A 19,822-nucleotide genomic window follows, 5' to 3' on the forward strand; every position below is an offset into this window, starting at 1 on the left:
AAGTTTGTGGATAAAAGATTTGAATATGTCTCTCTATATTTATATATACACATTTAGTTTCAATAAAATTTATCTTTCACAAATGATTTTAAAAGATCTAAAATCGGAGCAGCTAGGTGGCGCGGTGGATAGAGCTCTGGCCTTGGAATCAGGAGAACCTGAGTTCAAATTTGACCTCGGCCACTTGACACTTACTACCTGTGTGACCCTGGGCAAGTCACTTAATCCCAACTGCCTCACCAAAAAGAAAAAAAAATGTAATTGTTAAGGGGCAGCTAGGTGGTGCAGTAGATAGAGCAGTGGCCCTGGAGTCAGGAGGAGCTGAGTTCAAATCTAGCCCCAGACACATAATACTTCCTAGCTGTGTGACTCTGGGCAAGTCACTTAACCTCAATTGTCTCACTAAAAAAAAAAAGATCTAAAATCTAGAGAAACAATACAGAAATTAAATTACATCTAATATGTAATATAACAGTAAGAAAAAAAGTCCAGGTTGTATGGCACACAGAAATGGTTCATATATCATGCCTGCCTTTATTGCTCCTCCTCTTCTATCAAAGTGCTACCTCTTCTTCAGGACTTAGTTGAGTCCTAGGTTCTTCTGTGAAGCTTGCCCTATGACCTTGAGTTCAGACTGATCTCCCTCCCACCTACCCAAAGAAAAATTCTGGAAGGAAACAAATTGTGAAGGAAGTATCTGACCAAAAGCAATATAATGAAGAAAAAAGCAAAATTAGGGAGAAAAAAACCCCTTTGCCTTGATGCGAAATTGATGTGGCAAGAACAGGCTCTGTGAAGGAGGGACAAGACCCTTTTTCGGACTTTCTAAGTGCGTGCACTCAGTGTGCAGGAGAACATAATAAGAAGGCTAAGGGGGGGGGGGACACAAAGAAACCATTGTACTTACCTACAGCAGAGAGAATACATCCGGTTACAAGCGGTAATCCTAAAATACTCCGTTTTGGAGCGGGAAGAATTGCCACTTATGGTTCCCAGACCCAAACGCTGATAGTCTCGGAAACAGGCACGTTCCACTAACTGTTCCATTGTTGACTTTTCAGAAGCCTTCAGGGTTGTACTGGTGGGCAGTTCACTGTCATCTGAAACTGTGATAGTAAAAACACATTTATAAGAAAGGAGAAAGTGAAAAAAAATAGCGCCTAAAAACTTCTGGGAGACACTTATATTTAGTATAGAGGGGTTTAATTCAAACGGGTATTAAAGATGGTTAGAACAGCACACATAAATATCCACATAGCATTTTTTTCTTGTTGCTGTAACTCTTTACAAAAAAAAATCATATTCAAACACATCTACAAGAAGTATTTTTTTTTCCAGGAATGATGGGAGATGTTCAGGAAAATTAATGCCAAGAGATAATTTTATTACCATTTCACTCATATTCTCAGTGCCATTAAACAAATTCTTGTTATTTAAAAGTAGTTCCAATTTGACTTGATATCCAAGATCTCTTATTTTAGTTAGGTTTGTTTATGAAGGCCAGGCAGGTTGTGACGGGATATGAGGCTGAGAATAATATATCAGAGTCCTACACCGGTGATCTTCAACTCCAACAAAATTGCTGTACAAACTCAGTCCTGACATCGTTTGGATGGTAAATGAATTTCACTATTCAAGGATGTAAACTTAGGTCCTTTGATTCCAAACACAGTGCTTGTGAACCAATTTCTAATGTTTCTAAGGGAAATCTTGAGCCAAAGAATGTGATTATGTGAGAAGTGCCCAAGAGGGAACCTGGTTCATGTAAACCTGGAGCTGAGGGGTTCTGGGTCAGAGGTTAAAAATCCAAGTTATAATTACTGCTGCTTTGCCATTTTGCTATTCATTTTATTTTAGAATCCTCCCAGGAAAAATCTAGCAAAATATTTATAATGGAAGCTGGGTCTACTTTCCTTCGGGAGTACAGAATTTTCTATGCTTGTAGGCTTTCTCTGGAAGGATAATTCTTTTTTTTTTTTCAAGTGCTGTCAAGGACAGTATTCCTTGAAAGCAATGAGCTATTGAACTAGATGATTTAAAGAGAAGTTATAGCTAAGCACAGATTCAGACCACCAGAGCTGGAAGGCTCCTTAAAAGCCCACCTGATCCCTCCTTTGAGAGAGGGTAACATGGAGACTCAAAATAGGGGAAGGTAGTTGCTCAGGTCCCACAGCATGTTAGCAGAGGTGGGTCTGGAACCCTCATTTCCTGATGCTCAGGGCTCTAACTTTTTTTTTTTGGGGGGGAGTGAGGCAATCAGGGTTAAGTGACTTGCTTAGGGTCACACAGTTAGAAACAGAGAGCAGATTTGAACTCAGGTCCATCCTGACTCCAGGGCCGGTGCACTATCCACTGTACCACCTAGCTGCCCCTTCTAACATGTTCTAAATTACGGTAATGTCCTAAATAACTCTAGTCATTTCACTCAATATATTAAAAAATTAAATTTTTAAATAAGAAAGACTGTGTGTAATAATTTATTGTTTATAAACATCTATTACCACCTTGGTCCACAGAAACCATGGAGATGAGATGGTTTTTTCCTCCATTTTTTCTTGAATTAATGAAACTTAAGAGTTTTAGTTTCCTCATCTATAAAATAAAGTAACTAAAGACGGTTTCTACCTGCCCTACCCTTTAATCTTGATCTATTTCCAACAGCTGAATGCTCTTCACTTGCCTCTCTGGAAGGGTTCCTTCTCGTAGTGGGTTTCAGAAGCATATCCTTGTGATTTCATTGATTTTGGAAGCAGGAGCAGGGAGAAGTTACCAGTTGGATTTTTGGTTATAGCTTCTTGCCTGTTACAGTACATCACTGCTTTCTATTCTGCTCTTCTAAGATTTCTCTCATCTGATATGTTCATGTGTTGGTGAAATGGTCCATTTGTTCTCCCTGGTGTGTGCCCACCCCACACTGACACAGATAAAGGGATGTTCATTAGAATGCTATGGCCAATAAAAGACTGATCTCTCAGTGGGCAAACTTCTAGCGATGACTCTCTCTACACTTGCCTAAACTGGTCTTTGGCCAATAAGCAAACAATCCAATACTAGGTCAATATTCTGGGTAGGTAGGACCTTGAAGGCTAATGAGTCAACATCAACTATGTGCCTGTTATGTGCCTTTGCTGTGCTAAACACTAGGGTTCAAGGAAGGGCATCAAGAAGCTCACGCTCTAATGGGGCAGACAACATTCAAACAACTATGTACAAATAAGATATTCTGAATGGTCAAATGTAGGCAATCTCAGAGAGAAGGTACTAGTATTAAGAAGTACCAGGAAAGACTTCTTCCCAGTAGGGGATTTTAGCTGAGACCCGAAGGAGAGACAAGAAGGAGAACAAGACAAGAAGGTGCAAGGAACACAAGGGAGGCCAACGTCCCTGGATCCCAGAGCCCATGAAAGAGATGAAAGCATAAAAAGGCTGTAAAAGTAGGGAGGACTTGACAAGCCAAAAGGAGGTCTTTATAATTGATCCTTGGGGTAACAGGGACCCACTGGAGTTTACTGAGTAAGAGGCTAACACAGTCAGACCTGTCTTTTGGTGGCTGAGTGGAGAATGGATTGAAATTGGGAGAAACTTCAAGTAGGGAGACTGACCAGACCTTGGCTTGTACAGGCAGCACCTACAAGAACTCAAGGTCCCCTCCCTGTCCACCACTACATACAGGTCCTGTCAGATGTTTCTCTTTTCAGTGAACTTGGGAAAGCAGCCCTCCTTCATCACTAAGAGCCTAGTCCTTAGAGCATGCTCTGTCTAACCCAAAAAGGACAAATTTGAACATGTTATCCACTCCTTTTGTCCAAGTACACGTGCACATGCACGCCCACATACACACACTATACAGAAAAATACTTGATTTCCTCACCATGTTTGGCTGGTAATGCTGTTTGTGAACCCTGAAGTTTAATGTTGACAGACATAGCAAGGCAGCTTTAGAAATGTGAGACATGGAGACCATTGAACAAAATCTACCTCATCACTGGAAAACTGTGAAAGTCTAATTGTGGGATTCTGGTCAGCAGCCAAAATTTTCCCTAGGAAATCTGGGTCTTGGAAACCCATGGCTAGAGGGCTGCTAAATTCTACACCAGAGTGTGATTCCTGGCATTCTCAACAATTTTCTGTGTCATCTTGAGCAAATAATTTAATCTCATTAAGCTTCATTTCTCTTAGATCTAAAAGGAGTGTCTAAACTAGATGACCTGTAGGGCCTTTTTCAGATTATTGCCTGTTACAGTAGGATCCTTGTCTCCTACACAGAGTCAAAACACAATTTAATTATGAAATAGAATTTGTGTGTACCAGAGATGTCATCCTCTTCATTCCACCCAGGACGATTTCCTCGCTCTTCCACAATCGTTCCTGTTCTCCTCTTCAACAAATACTGGCGACCAATGGTCATTTTCCCTGCTCGTTTGGCACCTTTCACTATTGTTTTTGAAAAAGTGCTACAGATCACAAATCAAACAAAATACTCATTAGAATTTGAAAAAAAAATACTTGAATTCTAGTATTCACAAACACTTCACAGACTTACCCCCTCTTTATCTCCTTGCTGCCAGCCTGACCCAGGCCTTTCTCACCTTATAAGGACTTCACTGCAACAACTCCTTGACTGGTTGCCCTGATCTAGTTTCAGGTCTTCTAAACCACCGTGCACTTGGTAGCTGGATTAGCTCTTATTCAAGCATCACTTTCATTATGTAAGGTTTACTTTTTCATTTAGAACATACAATCACTCTCTATTGCTTACTTCATCAAGCCAAAACTTCCCTACCTTGCTTCCAGGACTCTCCACAATCCAGGCCTGTTCTCTTTCCCCTTATTTCCTACTGTTCTCCAATAGAACTGCATAAGATCCCAGCATGTTGGATAATATAGTGATTCTAGGGCCCGTCTGGCAGAATGACAGGAGCACAGGCCTGGGAATCAGGAGTTCTGGGTAGTTCTGGGTAGTTCCATGTCAGCCACTAATTAGCTAGCTGTGTATCTTTGGACAAGTCCTTTATAATGAGCCTCACTTTCCTCATCTGTAAAAATGAGGGCATTGAACTAGATGAGTTGAGCTCCTTTTTAGCACAGATATTCTGTAATATTATGCTTATAATTACCTAAAATATTTGTACTTTTTTTCATGGTGTCTGATATTCATGGTCTCTAACTGGTAGAACTGATAATAGGAGTCCCAAGATGGCAGAGTGTTTTCAGGTGGCTAGTTGTATATTATCAATAGTCTGTATTAATGGCAACTACAAACATCCTACACTTCTAGTTTGCAAACTATAGGGGACACCGTATGCCTTTTCTCCATGTTTATAAAGGTCCCCCCTCCTCACTCTAGTACAGGTTATATAGAACCTGGCCAATAGTACTAATATACTTTTGATGACACTGATCATTTAACTAATTAGAATTAGAAACTCCAGCTCTCACAATTTATTGTGATCTTACCTAATTTAAAAATCAAAGTGACTAAAGGCTTGGCAATAACCCCACAATCAAGCCTGGCAGCACAGAGAGAATGTAGAGAGAACTTCTTACCGGAAAGAAGTATTCTTCTCTTTCTGCTTGGGTAAGATGACCTGTGGGGCAGTCTGGCCAGCAGCAAAGGCAAAGGTGCTGAAGATTGATGGGGGGTAGCGGGCCTTCATCAGCTGCTTCTTAAAGATCTCCACCGCCTCAGGACTTACTTCTTCATCAAAGGCCACTTGGATCAGCTGCAGACCAGAGAGAGAAAACGCATTAGGTTTGGTTACCAGGCATTCCAGAGCTGCTTGCCAGCAGCAGGTTCAGGGGGAAGGCTTGGCCTTGCTCTTTTGTCATCATTTAAATAACTCATCTCTTGAACGCCAGCAGCAGGTTCAGGGGGAAGGCTTGGCCTTGCTCTTTTGTCATCATTTAAATAACTCATCTCTTGAACGCCACGTCTATACTGAGGAAAAACAAGGGTGTTGGGAGAAAGAGGCAGACTTGGGAGATACAACTGTAATCTCAAATCCAACACTGTGCTACCAGATGAAAGCTGCTCCACCTCTCAAGTCTTTGTTTCTTCATATGTAAAATGGGGATGATCACACCAGTTAATATCTATTTTAGAGGGCTGTTCTGAGGACTAAATAAGATAATTTGTGTAAAGCATTTTGCAAATCTTAAAAAATTATATACAACTAGTTATTATTATTATTTTATTGGTGAAGTAGCTAACATACCACTGTTAGTTTATAATTCAATTACACTCACATTCACTAAGTGCCTACTGTGCTAGGAAATGGAATCTACAAACTAATAATATTAACTGACAGGTATACAGCACATTAAGGTTAGCAAAATATTTTATATACATTATTACATTTGATCTTCACAAACCTCTGTGACAATTAGATGCTATGGTCATTATTATGCCCATTTTACAGATGAGGAAACTCAGGACGAGAGAGAGTAAGTGCCTTGCCCAGGGTCAGACAGCTAGGAAGTACCTGAGGAAGAAGTCAAACCCAAGTCTTCTTAACTCCAAGGCCAGTGTTCTGTCCACTATGCCACCTAGCAGCCACGAGAGGCTGGAGGAAATGTATGCCATATTGTGCCAGTAGCTGACTCTCTCCACCTGGGCACATGGCCCAACAGGTCTACCCAGATGGGCCACAAGACACTGGCTAGAAAGCTCTTGGCCAAAACTCATGGTCACGTGGATGGCCCATACGATGTTCACTGTGGAATAGCTGGCAGTCTGAATAGTCAGAAGAAGCCAAATGGCATTTGTCCATGGCAGTATGAAAATATCTTTGTTACCAATGCAGTTCAGAGTCTTTAGACATCCAAAAGTGCATGGGAAGAGCAGATTCCCAGCCCCTGGGAAATGGGAAAACCAAGGTTTACTGAACACTGACCTCACCTACCACTTTGTCGCCATCTTTAGGAGAGTCTGTCTTGGCCAGAGTGATGGTGTGAAAGCGTGCCATAATGCATTAATAAAGCATGCTCTCTAGACCCAGAGTCAGGAGACCTGGGTGATAGTTTGGCTTTGTCACTAACTAGTTGGGGCAAGTCTGGATTTCAGAAATCACCTAAGGCCCATAGCTTCCAGCTGTTTTTGAATATAATGACCCCTTGGGTGAAAATGTTTTTGGCATTTACATGATCAGGTAGACTGTTAGTATTGGTTGATTAAGAAAAGACATGACAAAAAGTTACTATAAATCCAGTAACACTTTTTTCTTTTAAATTTTAAATAATTTATTTATTTTTAATTTTCAACATTCACTTCCATAAGATTTTGAGTTTTAAATTTTCTCCCCCTCCCTCTCCTTCCAGTAACACTTTTAAATGAATTTGGATCTTATTCATCAAAACAGTCTTGAGAGCATCATCTTGGCCGGGAGGTGATCTTGGCTTCTCAAAGGCTGTGCCAGGGGAGTACCAGCTGTGGAGAGGCCTAAAAGACTACAGAGCTTTACAACATAGTCCCAGGGAGGGCCTACATCTATTTCTAAGAATCTGCGTAAGTAAGAACTAAGTAAGATACCACCAGAAGCTGCCACCGGATGATTAATTCTTTGGTCAGGGTAACCCATGATAAAAAGAAGAAAAATACAAAATGGTCTTCCGTTTTGCATGGCTCCATTCTGTTTTTACTGAGACAATGAGAATGATGGAATGTGGGGAAGAGAACGCTAAGAATCGCTGTCTTTAGAGTGTCTACATGAACATTAATTTAACTATTGGTGCTGTGAATGTGAGAACCTTGTTCAGTGACCATTGAGTGGACATATTAGTGGAAGGAATCAATCATATCATTCTTGACATTCTTCCTCTAAATGAAACCAGAAGACAAAGGGAAACTGAAGCTAAATTAATGGGTGACTCACAGGTTCCTCTTGGAAAGGCTTTTGGAATATCACTTTGGCAGTTGTGCAAAATGTACTGGAGATGGGAGACTAGAAGTGGGAACACCAATCAGGAAAGAATTGTGACAGGTAAGAGGTGATGATGGCCTCAATTAGGACAGTGGATACAGGAGTAGTGAAAAGATGATGGATGCAAGAAACATTCTGGAGACAGAACTGATGAGTCTTGCAACTTGGTTGGATATATGGAATGAGAGAGTATGAAAAAGCAAGGAGGACCCTAGTTGCAAACCAGGGTAATAGGAAGGATGGTGGTGTTATTGACAGAAGCAGGGAAATTAGGAAGAAGTTTGAGTTTAAAGGAAAAGACCTTGAGTTCCATTTTGGACCTGCTGAATTAGAAATGCCTACAGGAAACGTAAGTGGAGGTGCTCATCAAGCATCTCGTTAGTGATGTAGGACTATACAGAGCTCAGGAGAGATGACAGCTGAAGAGGCAGATATAACAGTCATCTGTACGGAGCGGATGCCACAGGAACTGAAGAGATTAGTAAGACAGAGAACTTGGAGAAACAAGAGGGCCCAGGAGAAAACCCTAGGGTACACGTAGGCATAGGGGATGAGACTTACATGATGATCCAGCAGAGAAGACTAAGAAAGAGTGGTCAGATAGACGAGACGAGAACTGGGAAAGAGGTGTCCTGCAAACGCAAGGAGGAGGCAGTAATCTACAGTGTCACGTGACATGGAGTGGCCATGAAGAATTCAGTCAAGGCCTTTGGGAGTAGATTGTTCCTAAAGTCTCATTTCCACTTTAACTTCCTCTGACTAATACTAATCAGACTATATTATCTTGACGATTCCGAGGTCAGAGAAATTTAAAGGCTACCCCAAGAGAAATGTCAGGGGAAATGGGTTCTTTTGCAGCACACTATTTGTCAACAGGGTTCTCTTCTGAATAAACCAGACCTTGTCTCCACAGTTCCCTACATAGTTTCCCTAATTGAAACCACAGTCTCTTACTAGGAGGAAGATGATCATCCCCATATGGAGCGTGGCCATGGGGCAGTGGAGTTTGTTGCAATGTCTCCAAGGTTACCTTCTAGTAGGCTTGGCTCTCGATATGCCTGAACTCTTCCTGAAGCTTTTTATTACACTCTCATCCTCCACATCATCAACAGTTTCATTCTCTGTGTTCCCTTTTTCAAGACTTTGTCACCTTTTCACTGGACTACTGTAATAGCCCATTAACTGCTTTCCCCACCCCGAGTCTTTAACCTCTCCAGTATCACCTTCATATAGCTTCTGGAGTAACAATCTTAAACCTTCAATGGCTCCCCATTGCTCAAAGGATTCAAGGCTTGTCACAACAGGGATTCGACCTACTTTTCAGCCTTATCTCACAGTTTTTCTTAAAAGCTCTATATTCAAATCAGAACAGACTCCTCATTGTTCTTCAGTCTTATCCCATCTTCTCCTGACTCCAAGCATTAGTGCAGACTGGTTGAGTTTATCTGCAATGCACTCCCAATTGTCTCTGACTATTGAAACTTTTGTTTTCCTTTAAGTTCTTTGAGGAAGCTAGGAAGACCTGAGTTCAAATCTAGCACCAGATGCTTATTAGCTATGTAACCTTGGGCAAGTCCCTTAAGCTCTGTCTGCCACAGTTTCCTCATCTGTAAAATGGAAATAACACCTACCTCCCAAGGTTGTTATGAGGACAAAAATGAAACAATATCTGTAAAGTGCTTTGCAAATCTTTAAGCTCTACACGTAAATACCAGCTTATTATTAAGCTCCAGCTCAGGAGTGATTTCCTTCACAAAGCCTTCCCTGAGTGGCTCCTCCCCCACACCCCACCAAACTAGAAGTGCTTTCTCCATTCCCAGTTTCTTTTTTTTTTAGGCATTTGGGGTTAAGCGACTTACCCAGGGTCACACAGCCAGTAAGTGTCAAGTGTTTGGTCTGAGGCTGGATTTGAACTCAGGTCCTCCTGACTTCAGGGCTGTCCCCATTTTCTTATAGCACTTTGGATCTGTCATTTGCCCCTGGCCTACTCCACCCCATATCATCCATATTCATGTATGTCTCATCTTTTCCCAATTTAACTGTAAGCCACTGGGGGAGTGGGAGGTCTTCACCATTTTTGTGCCATTTTTTTTTTTAACCTTTGTATCACCTAGTGCCTGACATAGTAGGTCTTTATTAGATGTTTACTGAATTGAACCTGGTCTAGTCCAACCGGCAGGTCCCTTTTAAACTCCACCACATCATTCCCTCCCTGGTACCTGGAAGGAGGCCGATGTGATCTGCATCCCCTCCTGCATGTTCTGCTGCAGCTGGTTTGGGATGGTGATCTTCTTCTCCTTGGTGATGGACGCTATGGGAAAGCTTCGCACGACTGTCTGCTCACCAACTAAGACAGAACACAGACTGTGGGTTAGTTCACCAGGGACACCACTGTCTTTCAGACACTTCCCTGGAGAAAGAGAGACGGAGATGGCTGGGGCAAAACCTGAGCAAGAGACTTTCTCTTGCTCAGTGACAATGGCTTAGAGGAAGAGTGAATGCTGCTCATCTATTACCTGCAGATTGGTTCTCATCTCACCTCGGGATTGTTGCAACATTTCCCTCCAATCTCCAGCCTAGTTGCTGTCTGTCTGAAAGAACAGCAGCTTGGAGGTCAGCAGGTGCCTATCACAGCACTGTGGCATGGAAAGAGTTCAAAGCCCTGGCTCTGCCACTTCCTGAGTGACTTTGGGCCTCAACTTCTACATCTGGCAGTCAACCAACATTTATTAAATGCCTACTATATGCCAGGCATTGTGCTAAAACGAGGATGATATTATTTGTACTACATGACTTACAGGGGCATGGTGGGCATCAAATTAGTCAGTGGCCACGAAATGCTTTGCCAAATAATGTCTGTGTAAAACAGGGGTCCTTAACCTGAGAGTCCATGGACAGATTGCACGGGGACTGCGAAGTCAGAGGGGAAAAAATTCCATCTTTTTTTTTTACTAACTTCTAACTGAAATTTAGCATTTTCTTCACTTACTTAGAAACATTATTCTGAAAAGGGGTCCTTGACTCAAGTCCTCAGACTGCTTGAGGGGTCATGCCACAAAAACGGTCAAGAACTTCTGGAGTAGGGGCAGCTAGGTGGCTGTGCGGATAGAGCTCTGACCCTGGAGTCAGGAGGACGTGAATTCAAATCTGCCCTCAGACACTGGACACTTACTGGCTGTGTGACCCTGGGCAAGTCACTTAATCCTGATTGCTTCACAAAACAAACAAACAAACAAACAAAAAACCTTCCAGAGTACAGCAAAGAGGGGCTTGTATTTTTAGAGCTTAATCACCTAGGATAAAGAATCAAATACTAAAAATATCTGCCTGAGTAAGGATGAGGGGTTTAGTGTCAGACCAAGTCAGGATGAGGGGTAGGCAAGCTAGGCAGGTAACTGGGGTAAATAGTTAAGGATGTAACAAAGGACACTTTATAATCTGATTTTGCATAAATGGACATGATATTAATGCCCACTAATTCTGTTCTCTGAGGTATAGAGATATTTCTTTTGTGAAAAGTCCTGTATGTTACACCAAAGTAACTCTCCATGTCCTGAGACAGTCATACACAGGAAGATGCCACAGCCAAGCCTCATAAGGGGCATATATGCTCCTTTGCCTAGCTCTGACTTCAGGTCTTGGGTTTCTAGAAGTTTAAATAGTAAAGTTACATGAGGTCAAGGGATGTACTAAATGCAAGGCACTGGAGAGGACACAAGTAGCAGGGGACAGTTTCTCCATTAGGATGTTCACAAACGAATCTGGGAGGCAAGGATTCTTTTTAGTTGACATCGTACTTGGGACACTCAATATTCACAGATGTGTAGGAGTGAGGGCCTGCAAGAGGTAGAAGGGCAGACATTTAGTTGGCTCCTGGCATTTGTGGATTTACTGGGCTAGACATAGGTTCCTAATAACCTGCTTATGTCATCAAGAAAGACTCGACCAAAATAGAAATCAATGCAAATCGCCTGGCTGCAGTGGGGAGGCAGGTCAATGAGCACAGGGTGATTTCTTTATTAGATTTTATATAATTAGGGGACTGGGAATTCAAAACAATTCACTTTATCTTCTATCTCCGATTGCCTATTGGACAGCTTAAAAAATGAGTACAAAATAGAACTCCTTATCTTTTCCCCCAAATCCTCCCTCTTCTTAACTTCCATATTATTCCTGAAGGTTTCCCCACCCTCTTAATCACTCAGGCTCAAACCATCCCCCTCTCTCTCATCCCCACATACAATCTTACCAAGGCCAGCTGATTTGACCTTCATTATGTCCCTTGCAGATGGCCCCTTCTCTCCTCTGACACTGCCACCAGCATGACAAGGCCCCCGTCCCCTCATGCTTGGATTGCTGGGACAGCCTGCTGACTGGTCTTCTTGCCACAAGTCTCTCCCCATTACAATCCATTCTCCATTCAACAATCAGAGTGATCTTCCTAAAGTGAAGGTCTCTACTCAGTGACTCCCTGCACCTCCAGGCCTCTGTTTGGCTTTTAAAGTCCTTCATGACCTCCCCACCCTCCTCTGCCTTTCCAATCTTCTCACACATTACTCCCTCACCCCTACCTTCTCTGTGATCCAGTAACACTGGCCCCCTTTTGTTCCTCATCTCCTGACTCACAGCATTCCCACTGGCTGCCCCTCATGCCTGCAGTGCTCTCCCCCCTCATCTCTGCCTCCTGGCTTCTTTCAAGTTCCAACTGAAATCCCACTTTCTGCAAGAAGCCTTTCCTTATCCCCCTTAGTGCTAGTGCTTTCCTTCAGTTGATCATTTCTAATTTATCTGCACATAGCTTGTTTGTACAAAATTGTTTGCATGTTGTCTCTCCCATAGGACTATGAGCTCCTTGAAATCTGGGAATGTCTTTTGCCGCCTGGTAAATAGTAGGTACTTAATAAATGCTTATTAACTGACTTTACATAAGTTAGCTCATTTGATCCACACAATAACCCTGTGAGGGAGGTGCTATTATTATTCCCATTTGATATAAGAAAACTGAGGCTGAGAGAGGTTGTGACTTGTTCCGGGTTATGCAGCTAGTAAATGTCTGAGGCAAAATTTTAACTTGGGTTTTCCTGACTCCAAATCTGTTACTATACCACAATCTTTCCAAGGTCAACGAAAGTGGTTTAACAATCACTTTGTCAGTGTTTCAGAAGCCACAAATACAGTTCATCTGGGCTTGGTGACCTGAATTCATTAAGTTCCACCTGTCCTGCCTTTGTGTCCTCCAGACCCCCTTGGGTCTTGCCAGTTGCCCTGTGGCTGAATCCTCCTGGAAATGTGGCCTCTCGCTATGAGAGGATGAGGTCCTGGAGGGCAGGAAGTGCCTCCATCTTGCAGTGAGTGGATACACATGGACCATTCAGTCCTTCTGACTGGACTTGCAAGACTCCAGATCCACACATTTTGTTAGGTGCCTGCATCCCTGGACAGGGGCCTGCTTTCCTCTGCTTTAATCTGTGGTCTAGAAATCTAAACCCCATCCTTAGAATCTTCTTAGCCAGCTGCATGCCCTCCTTCCAGGCATCCCCTTTCTCAGCTGCCTTACCATGCTGCTGACTCCCATGGAGCTTTTTCAGATGAACTGCTCACTGAACAGTTCCCTCCCCTTTCCCCCAACATTTTGTACTTCTGAATCTGATCTTTGGACAAAATGTAAGATAGGTATAAGGACAGGGAGTGATTTCATTTGGTACAGGAAGCTCCTAGGTGGGGACATTCCCTTTATCAAGGCAGGTTAGCAACTTCTCTTCAAATGATAGTCTTAGAGAGTTGCCTAGAGCATCCAATTGTTAAGTCTTTGCCTTCATTCCTATTAAATTTCATGTTATTAGATTTGCCCCAAGATTTTTTTGTATCCTGACTGTGCTATCCAAAACATTAGCTACAACTTGTATAAACATGCCATCTACGTTGGTAGTCACTCCTTCATCAAAATCTATGTAGAGATGATAGTTGTAGCCATGGGAACAGAGGAGCTGACCAAGGGGGAGAGTATAGAGAGAGAAGTAGTCCAGGAATCCAGCTGTGCCATTTACTGTCTCCTGCTGGGCAAGAAGGTAAGTCCCTTCCTCACCTGGGCTTTAGTTTTCCTCATCTGTAAAATGGGGACACCTGGCTATTTCCCTCACAGGTCTGTTTGGAGAGTCAAATGAAACAATGTAAATGAAGCACACGGTAAATACCAAAATCATATAAATATCTGAAGCGATTGTCTCATAATGCATGCATGATTTTCTTAATTTCCAAGGCTTTTGATAACTGTGTACTCAATGACTCCTTTTTTTCTTAGGAGACTTTTTGATCAGATTTGACTCCTTAGAGAAGACATGCCTTTGGCTTTGAGGTTACAAAGACAAAAATGAAATAATCTTTCTAAGAAGTAGTAATAATAGGAAAAAGAAATGAGAAAATATTCAGGCTCAGTTACAGGCAAATGCTAAATGGTTGTTCTATGCCTTCTGTAAGAAACCTATCATAGTCTGGAAAATCAAACATCCCCTGAGCATTAGTGTAATACTACTCAGGTGCTGGCAAAGCTTACTAAATTTCTAATAAAGTTTTAGAGCACATAAAATAACTGGTACCATAAAGGAAAAGACAACTTAAATGTACTCTCAGGAGTAAAAATCCTGTACACGTATTCATGTATGAGGAAGACAGCTTGAAAGGTTGCTGCCTTTTTTCCACAGTCATCAGCACATCTGTTCAAATGCCTAAAAATGTTTAAATACAATTTTATTGTTATCATTTGTTTCTCTGTCATCTATATTCCCCACTATATAACATTCCTCTACTCCCCCTACCCAGGACTATGACCATTTTTAACACCCTTTGGTAAAGCATATTCTTTGTTAAAGGGTTTGAATGACAGGATGACACTCTGTCATTGAATGTGGAATGTCAGAGCTAGAAAGGATATTGACCATCTACTTCAATCTCTTAATTATACAGAAGGGGAAACTGAGAACCAGAGTAATTGCTCAAAGTGATGTCGCATGTTGTTGGTACAGCTTGGTTGGGCCCTGGATCTCCTACCCACTGGGCCTTTCTGCCATATTTTCCTGCCTTTCCAATCTGGCTAGTAAATTTGGCACAACTATGGCTGTGAATTGAGATGTTAAGTGATTATAATTTACTAGTCCTTGAGATACATAAAGGTTTAAAGACAACATCTAGGTTAAAAGTAATTCCAGAGCAACAAAAACTAGAGAGAAACGTGATGCAAGAAGCCCTCCAAAGTTGCCTCCCTAGAAGAGGGCATCACAGAGTAAAATGGTGGGGATGAGAAGGCTGAGGCTGCAAAGCCTAAACACAAACCGTCATTTTCCCCAAAAGATTCCTTTATGTTTCAGTGTTAAGACTGACAATAGATCATCTGAGCCAGTCAGGGACAGAAGCTAAGACAGCATGCTCTTAAGGGCACGGTTGAAAGTCTATTCCCTGTTTAGGTAAAGCAGAAAAGTCTATTTGGTAATTATAGACGGCAAATCTAATCTGAGGCACCCATCTCCATAACACTGCTGAGCATCACAAGAGAAATGGGCTGAGGCAGGAGAGATGACTCCAGCCATTCTGCACTGCGGGGGAAGAGCCCTGGAGTCGGGCCACTGGGGAGCTCTGGGTCTTGGGTAACTTACTCAATTCCTCCTGACTCCATTGAGTTTCCTCCAAGGTAAAATCAGGATCATACTTGTGGTACCCTTCTCACAGAGCTGTTATAAGGATCGAATGCGATGGATAAAGTATAAAAAGTGCTCTGTGCACTGCAAAGTGCTATAGAAATGTTAGTCACTCTTTGAAGCTACAGCAGGAGCTTAATAAATGCTTGTTGATTGATCCCCAATTATTAAGTTTTTTTGATCTGCAATTACCAGTAAAGAACTTTCAAGCTAATTCAATATGCCTTAAAGAAACGTAAAAAGTGAGAATCAATAAAAATATCAGGCAGAACTTGGAAAAAAAGACCTGTTCTTATTATTTTCCTTGTAAAAGTGTGGCATCATAGGACAAAATTGAGAAGAATGCTCATTTAGGCTAAGACACTGATTCCAGAGCTGGCAGAAGGTCAGGACCATGATGGGTGGTGGGATTTTCAACTCCATTCAAGGACAGTAATGGAAGCATTCTAGGAAATGAGGTGTTTTTGGCACCCAGTTAATCACACCAAGTAGGTGGCTGGCTGCCTGGTCCATCCACAAGTTTTGCTAGTCCTGAAGTAATTCATTAAGCAAACAGAATGAATGCTCATTTGAACAAATGCACTTGTGATTTATTGTTAGGAAGGTACCTGAGATTCCTCAAATGATCCGACTGTCCAATCAGTTATTAGCTAATGACAGACCCAAAGCACATTGGGAGAAATTTGACTTTACAAAGTACTAGCTCTTGCTCCAAAATAATAGCTAACAAATCGCCCCCTACCCCCACCCCCAACAACCAACTGCTTTAACCACATTGGCATGGAGTACAAGATCTGTATAACCTTTTTACCAGCAATGGATTTTTTGTATCTTGTGAGCCATACCTAGCTGATCATGAGGGGTCCCTTTAAACAGAATTCTGTATGTGGTAAGAAACAGGGCTCCTTCTGCAGGGAGGATGTGGGGACCTCCTAGAAGCCCTCCTGTAGCTTCCTCTCTTCCATCGGGATCGAGTAGCACACGGAGGCCTTCACAAACTATTTCTTCTCCTGGAAGTAGGGCAGGTCTTAGAATCTTAGGCTAATGAGAAAAGAAACACCATGGTATCACCAACAAAACTCTGGATGTTTAAATACTCAAGAAACAAGACACTTTTTTCCATTACTGCACATGGATATAAAGCTTCACTTAGAACTGCTGTTGTTCTTGTCTAGTCATTTCAGCTGTGTCTGACTCTGTGACCCCATCTGGGGTTTTCTTGGCAAAGATACTGGAGTGGTTTGCCATTTTATCCTTTACCTTACTTTGCAGATGAAGACAGAGGCCAACAGGGTTAAGTGACTTGCTCAGGGTCACACAGCCAGTTATTAAGTGTGTGAGGCTGGGTTTGAACTCATGAAAATGAGTCTTCCTGACTCCAGGCCGACACTGTATGCACTGTACCTATTATCATGAGACCCCAAATGATAAGCTAGGTGGTTTAGAATTAGGGAATAAGAAAGGGGGATCCTAATAAGGAGCTAGTGGTTTTTGCAATATTGACAAGGTTGGGGGAAGTGTCAGGGAGTCAGGCCTGCAGAAGACAGTGACATGAAAAAGGCACTGAAAAAGATATGCACACAAGGCTTTATTTCAATGTCTGATTTTGACCCAAGATGTATGATGACAAATCTGTCGCTTGGGGTCAGGGGTCTGAGTGGTCATCTAGACCTCAGTGAACTGAGCAATACACTGACCAAACCGCAAGAAGCTGGGCATGTACGGCCACTGTCCTTACATCCTGGGGCAGTGGAGGGCTCAAGACTTTCAAAATGACTATTTGCTTTGTAGATGTCCGCATCACTTGGTTAGCCCAGCTCCTTCACTAGGTGTTCTTGCCTGTTTACCCGTGGTCTAGTTTAAGTTCTGGGCTTGGCCCAGTGGTTGGGTCTGTTCTCCTAAGCTAGTACGGCATGTGAGCTAAGAAAAAAGCTAGAACAAGCCATTCCCAGGAACGAAGCTGAATGACCCCTCCAGGTTCAATCGTCTCTTGCCACTCTTTGAAAAAAAAAATGCTGCCAAACACAAAGGAATCTTCCCTATGGAGAGAGCACGCCTTTTGCAGTATTACCTTCTGTATTGGGGGGAGCCTTCTACTTTCTCGATGAACAGCCTCCAAGGTCTCAATGTGCATTGCTACAATTCCTAGAAGGATTCAGAGTATGTAGGGTAAAATGATACAAATGAAATGCAAATGAACAAATGAGTTCTGAAATCCTGTATTTATTTAAATAGTAAATAGCCCACACAGATTGGAATACCCCACTTTCTTCAAAGATCAGTTCAAAAGCCCTGTCTTAGATGAGGTCTCCTCATATGTCACCTGTCTGGGCCTCTCTTCCTCCCTCCCCTCTGCTCGCCCCCATCCCAAGTCACCCAGCACTGACTTTGCATATATTTTGTACTGACTTATTCACACTTGTTCCCTCCAACAGAGCAGAAGTATCTTGAGGGGCAAGGACTGGTTTTTTTTTGTCTTTGTACCCTAGTACTCAGCACAGTGCCTGGCACAGAGTAGGGCAAAAATAAATATTTGATTCATAGATTATTTAGGTATTTATCAGAGCAGCTAAGAGTTGTGACTCTGGAGTCAGAGGACCTGAGGCTGGCTCCTAGCTTGCCTGCTTACTTACCTGTGTGACCTTAGGCAAGTCACTTAACCTTTAGCACTGTAGGTTTCTCATCTATAAGTTGAAGGGTGATCTCAGAGTGGCCTCTGAGTACTGTTCTAAATTTATGACTCATAAGTCTTGGGCTGAACCAAAGCAGCTACAATAACAACAACAAAAAGATCTCACCAAAGAACATGATTACAAAATCAGAAGTTACCTGGGATCATGCAGTGAAGGCTCTTGATGTGATCCTGAGTAACTCCACTTTCCGTGCAAACTTTGTCAATAAACCGGGTTATAAAACGCACAACAGAATTTGCGATGTCACTGTTTTCTGAGTCCTCAAAGCCACTCTCTGTGTCATAGCTCTCAGCAACACTTCCGGCAATGCTGAAGAAGCCAGCGGCAGAAATGGGTGTTAAACCTGACCAATGCTGGGGAGCCACTCTACTGGTTCATTTATCCAGCTGATTAACCCAGGGGGATTTGATGGGGCCGCTTGTCAAATATTAACATCTGTATCTCAAGAGTAGGGCACTTTATTCTCACCTGCTCTACGTAACATCTGCTGCAATACTGGTGCCTAACTTTGACAAAATAATGTAAAATTCAAAAGCTATCTTCACATCTATAGGCACATGGCTTCTTCAAAGCTCCAATTCTGTTTATTTTTTTTTTACATCACCACATATTGCTGGCATCTGTTTAATTAATAACTGTTTACCATCTAGTAGAAAATGTGACATCTAAAAGAATACGATCAATGAACAGGGATGCTTACAAGTATCGAGACCCAGTTCTACTTGTATGTACAATGAAAATCAGGCTATTGTGTCTTCTGTGTTTTGGAGACTTCTTATAGTTTTCCTTGTTTATTTTAAAATACTCTCTGATTCTCTGTAATTACTTGCAAAAAAATCCACAGGAAAAAAATCTAAGGAATATGTATATACAGATCTCAGTCTCACAGCAGGGGTTCTTTTACTTGACCCTCTGGCAGTCTGCTGAAATCTATGGATCCTTTTACAAATAAAGTTTTTTAAATAATTCAAGGAAATGTTAAATTTCAGTTAAGAGGTTAGTGCAGATACAGATGTAATTTTTTTTTCTGTCCAAGTTCATGGATCTCCTGAAATCTATCCACAGACCTAAGATTAAGAGCCCTTCATCTACAGGAAAGGCATGAAGTTGGGCAATTGTGTCTCCTTCTTCCGGAGAGCTGCCTGTGGATGGCAAGGGCCAAGGAAGGGCTGGTGGATAAGAGACCAAGGGAAGAAGGTGGGCTGCTCTGGGCAATAGATAAAGCTGGAAAAGCATCCTGGGGAAGTGGGAGTTGGAACTCCTTTCCACCTGACCAACTCCCTGCTGCAGCCATTACTATAGGAAACAATTACATAATAATTAAATGCTAAAGATGATGGTACTAGTTCAGAGGATAATTGGTGCTTGGCAAAGGGAGAGATCCCTTGGGTTGAAACAGTGAAGAGGCCTTCCTGGAGACGGCCTAACCAATCTTTGAATGACTGATAGGACATGCACAGATAGAGGCCAGAAGGAAAGCCTGTGGGAAGACACACCACAAGCAAAGCACTGCATCTGT

The 19,822-nt window shown here is 42.2% G+C and overlaps 1 protein-coding gene across 1 annotated transcript in view; it reads right to left on the minus strand.

Annotated features, from left to right (window-relative positions):
- Positions 1-19,822, minus strand: part of SBF2 (SET binding factor 2) — a 494,333-nt gene that overhangs the window by 77,452 nt on the left and 397,059 nt on the right. The window contains 7 exon segments of the mRNA XM_078148119.1: positions 908-1,106; positions 4,309-4,454; positions 5,548-5,723; positions 10,139-10,266; positions 16,456-16,651; positions 17,682-17,755; positions 18,440-18,612. Of these exon segments, the coding sequence (XP_078004245.1) occupies positions 908-1,106; positions 4,309-4,454; positions 5,548-5,723; positions 10,139-10,266; positions 16,456-16,651; positions 17,682-17,755; positions 18,440-18,612 (1,092 nt within the window).

The sequence above is a fragment of the Phascolarctos cinereus genome, unplaced genomic scaffold, assembly GCF_003287225.1.
Source record: "Phascolarctos cinereus isolate Bilbo 61053 unplaced genomic scaffold, phaCin_HiC Scaffold_9;HRSCAF=440, whole genome shotgun sequence".
Taxonomy (NCBI): Eukaryota; Metazoa; Chordata; class Mammalia; order Diprotodontia; family Phascolarctidae; genus Phascolarctos; species Phascolarctos cinereus.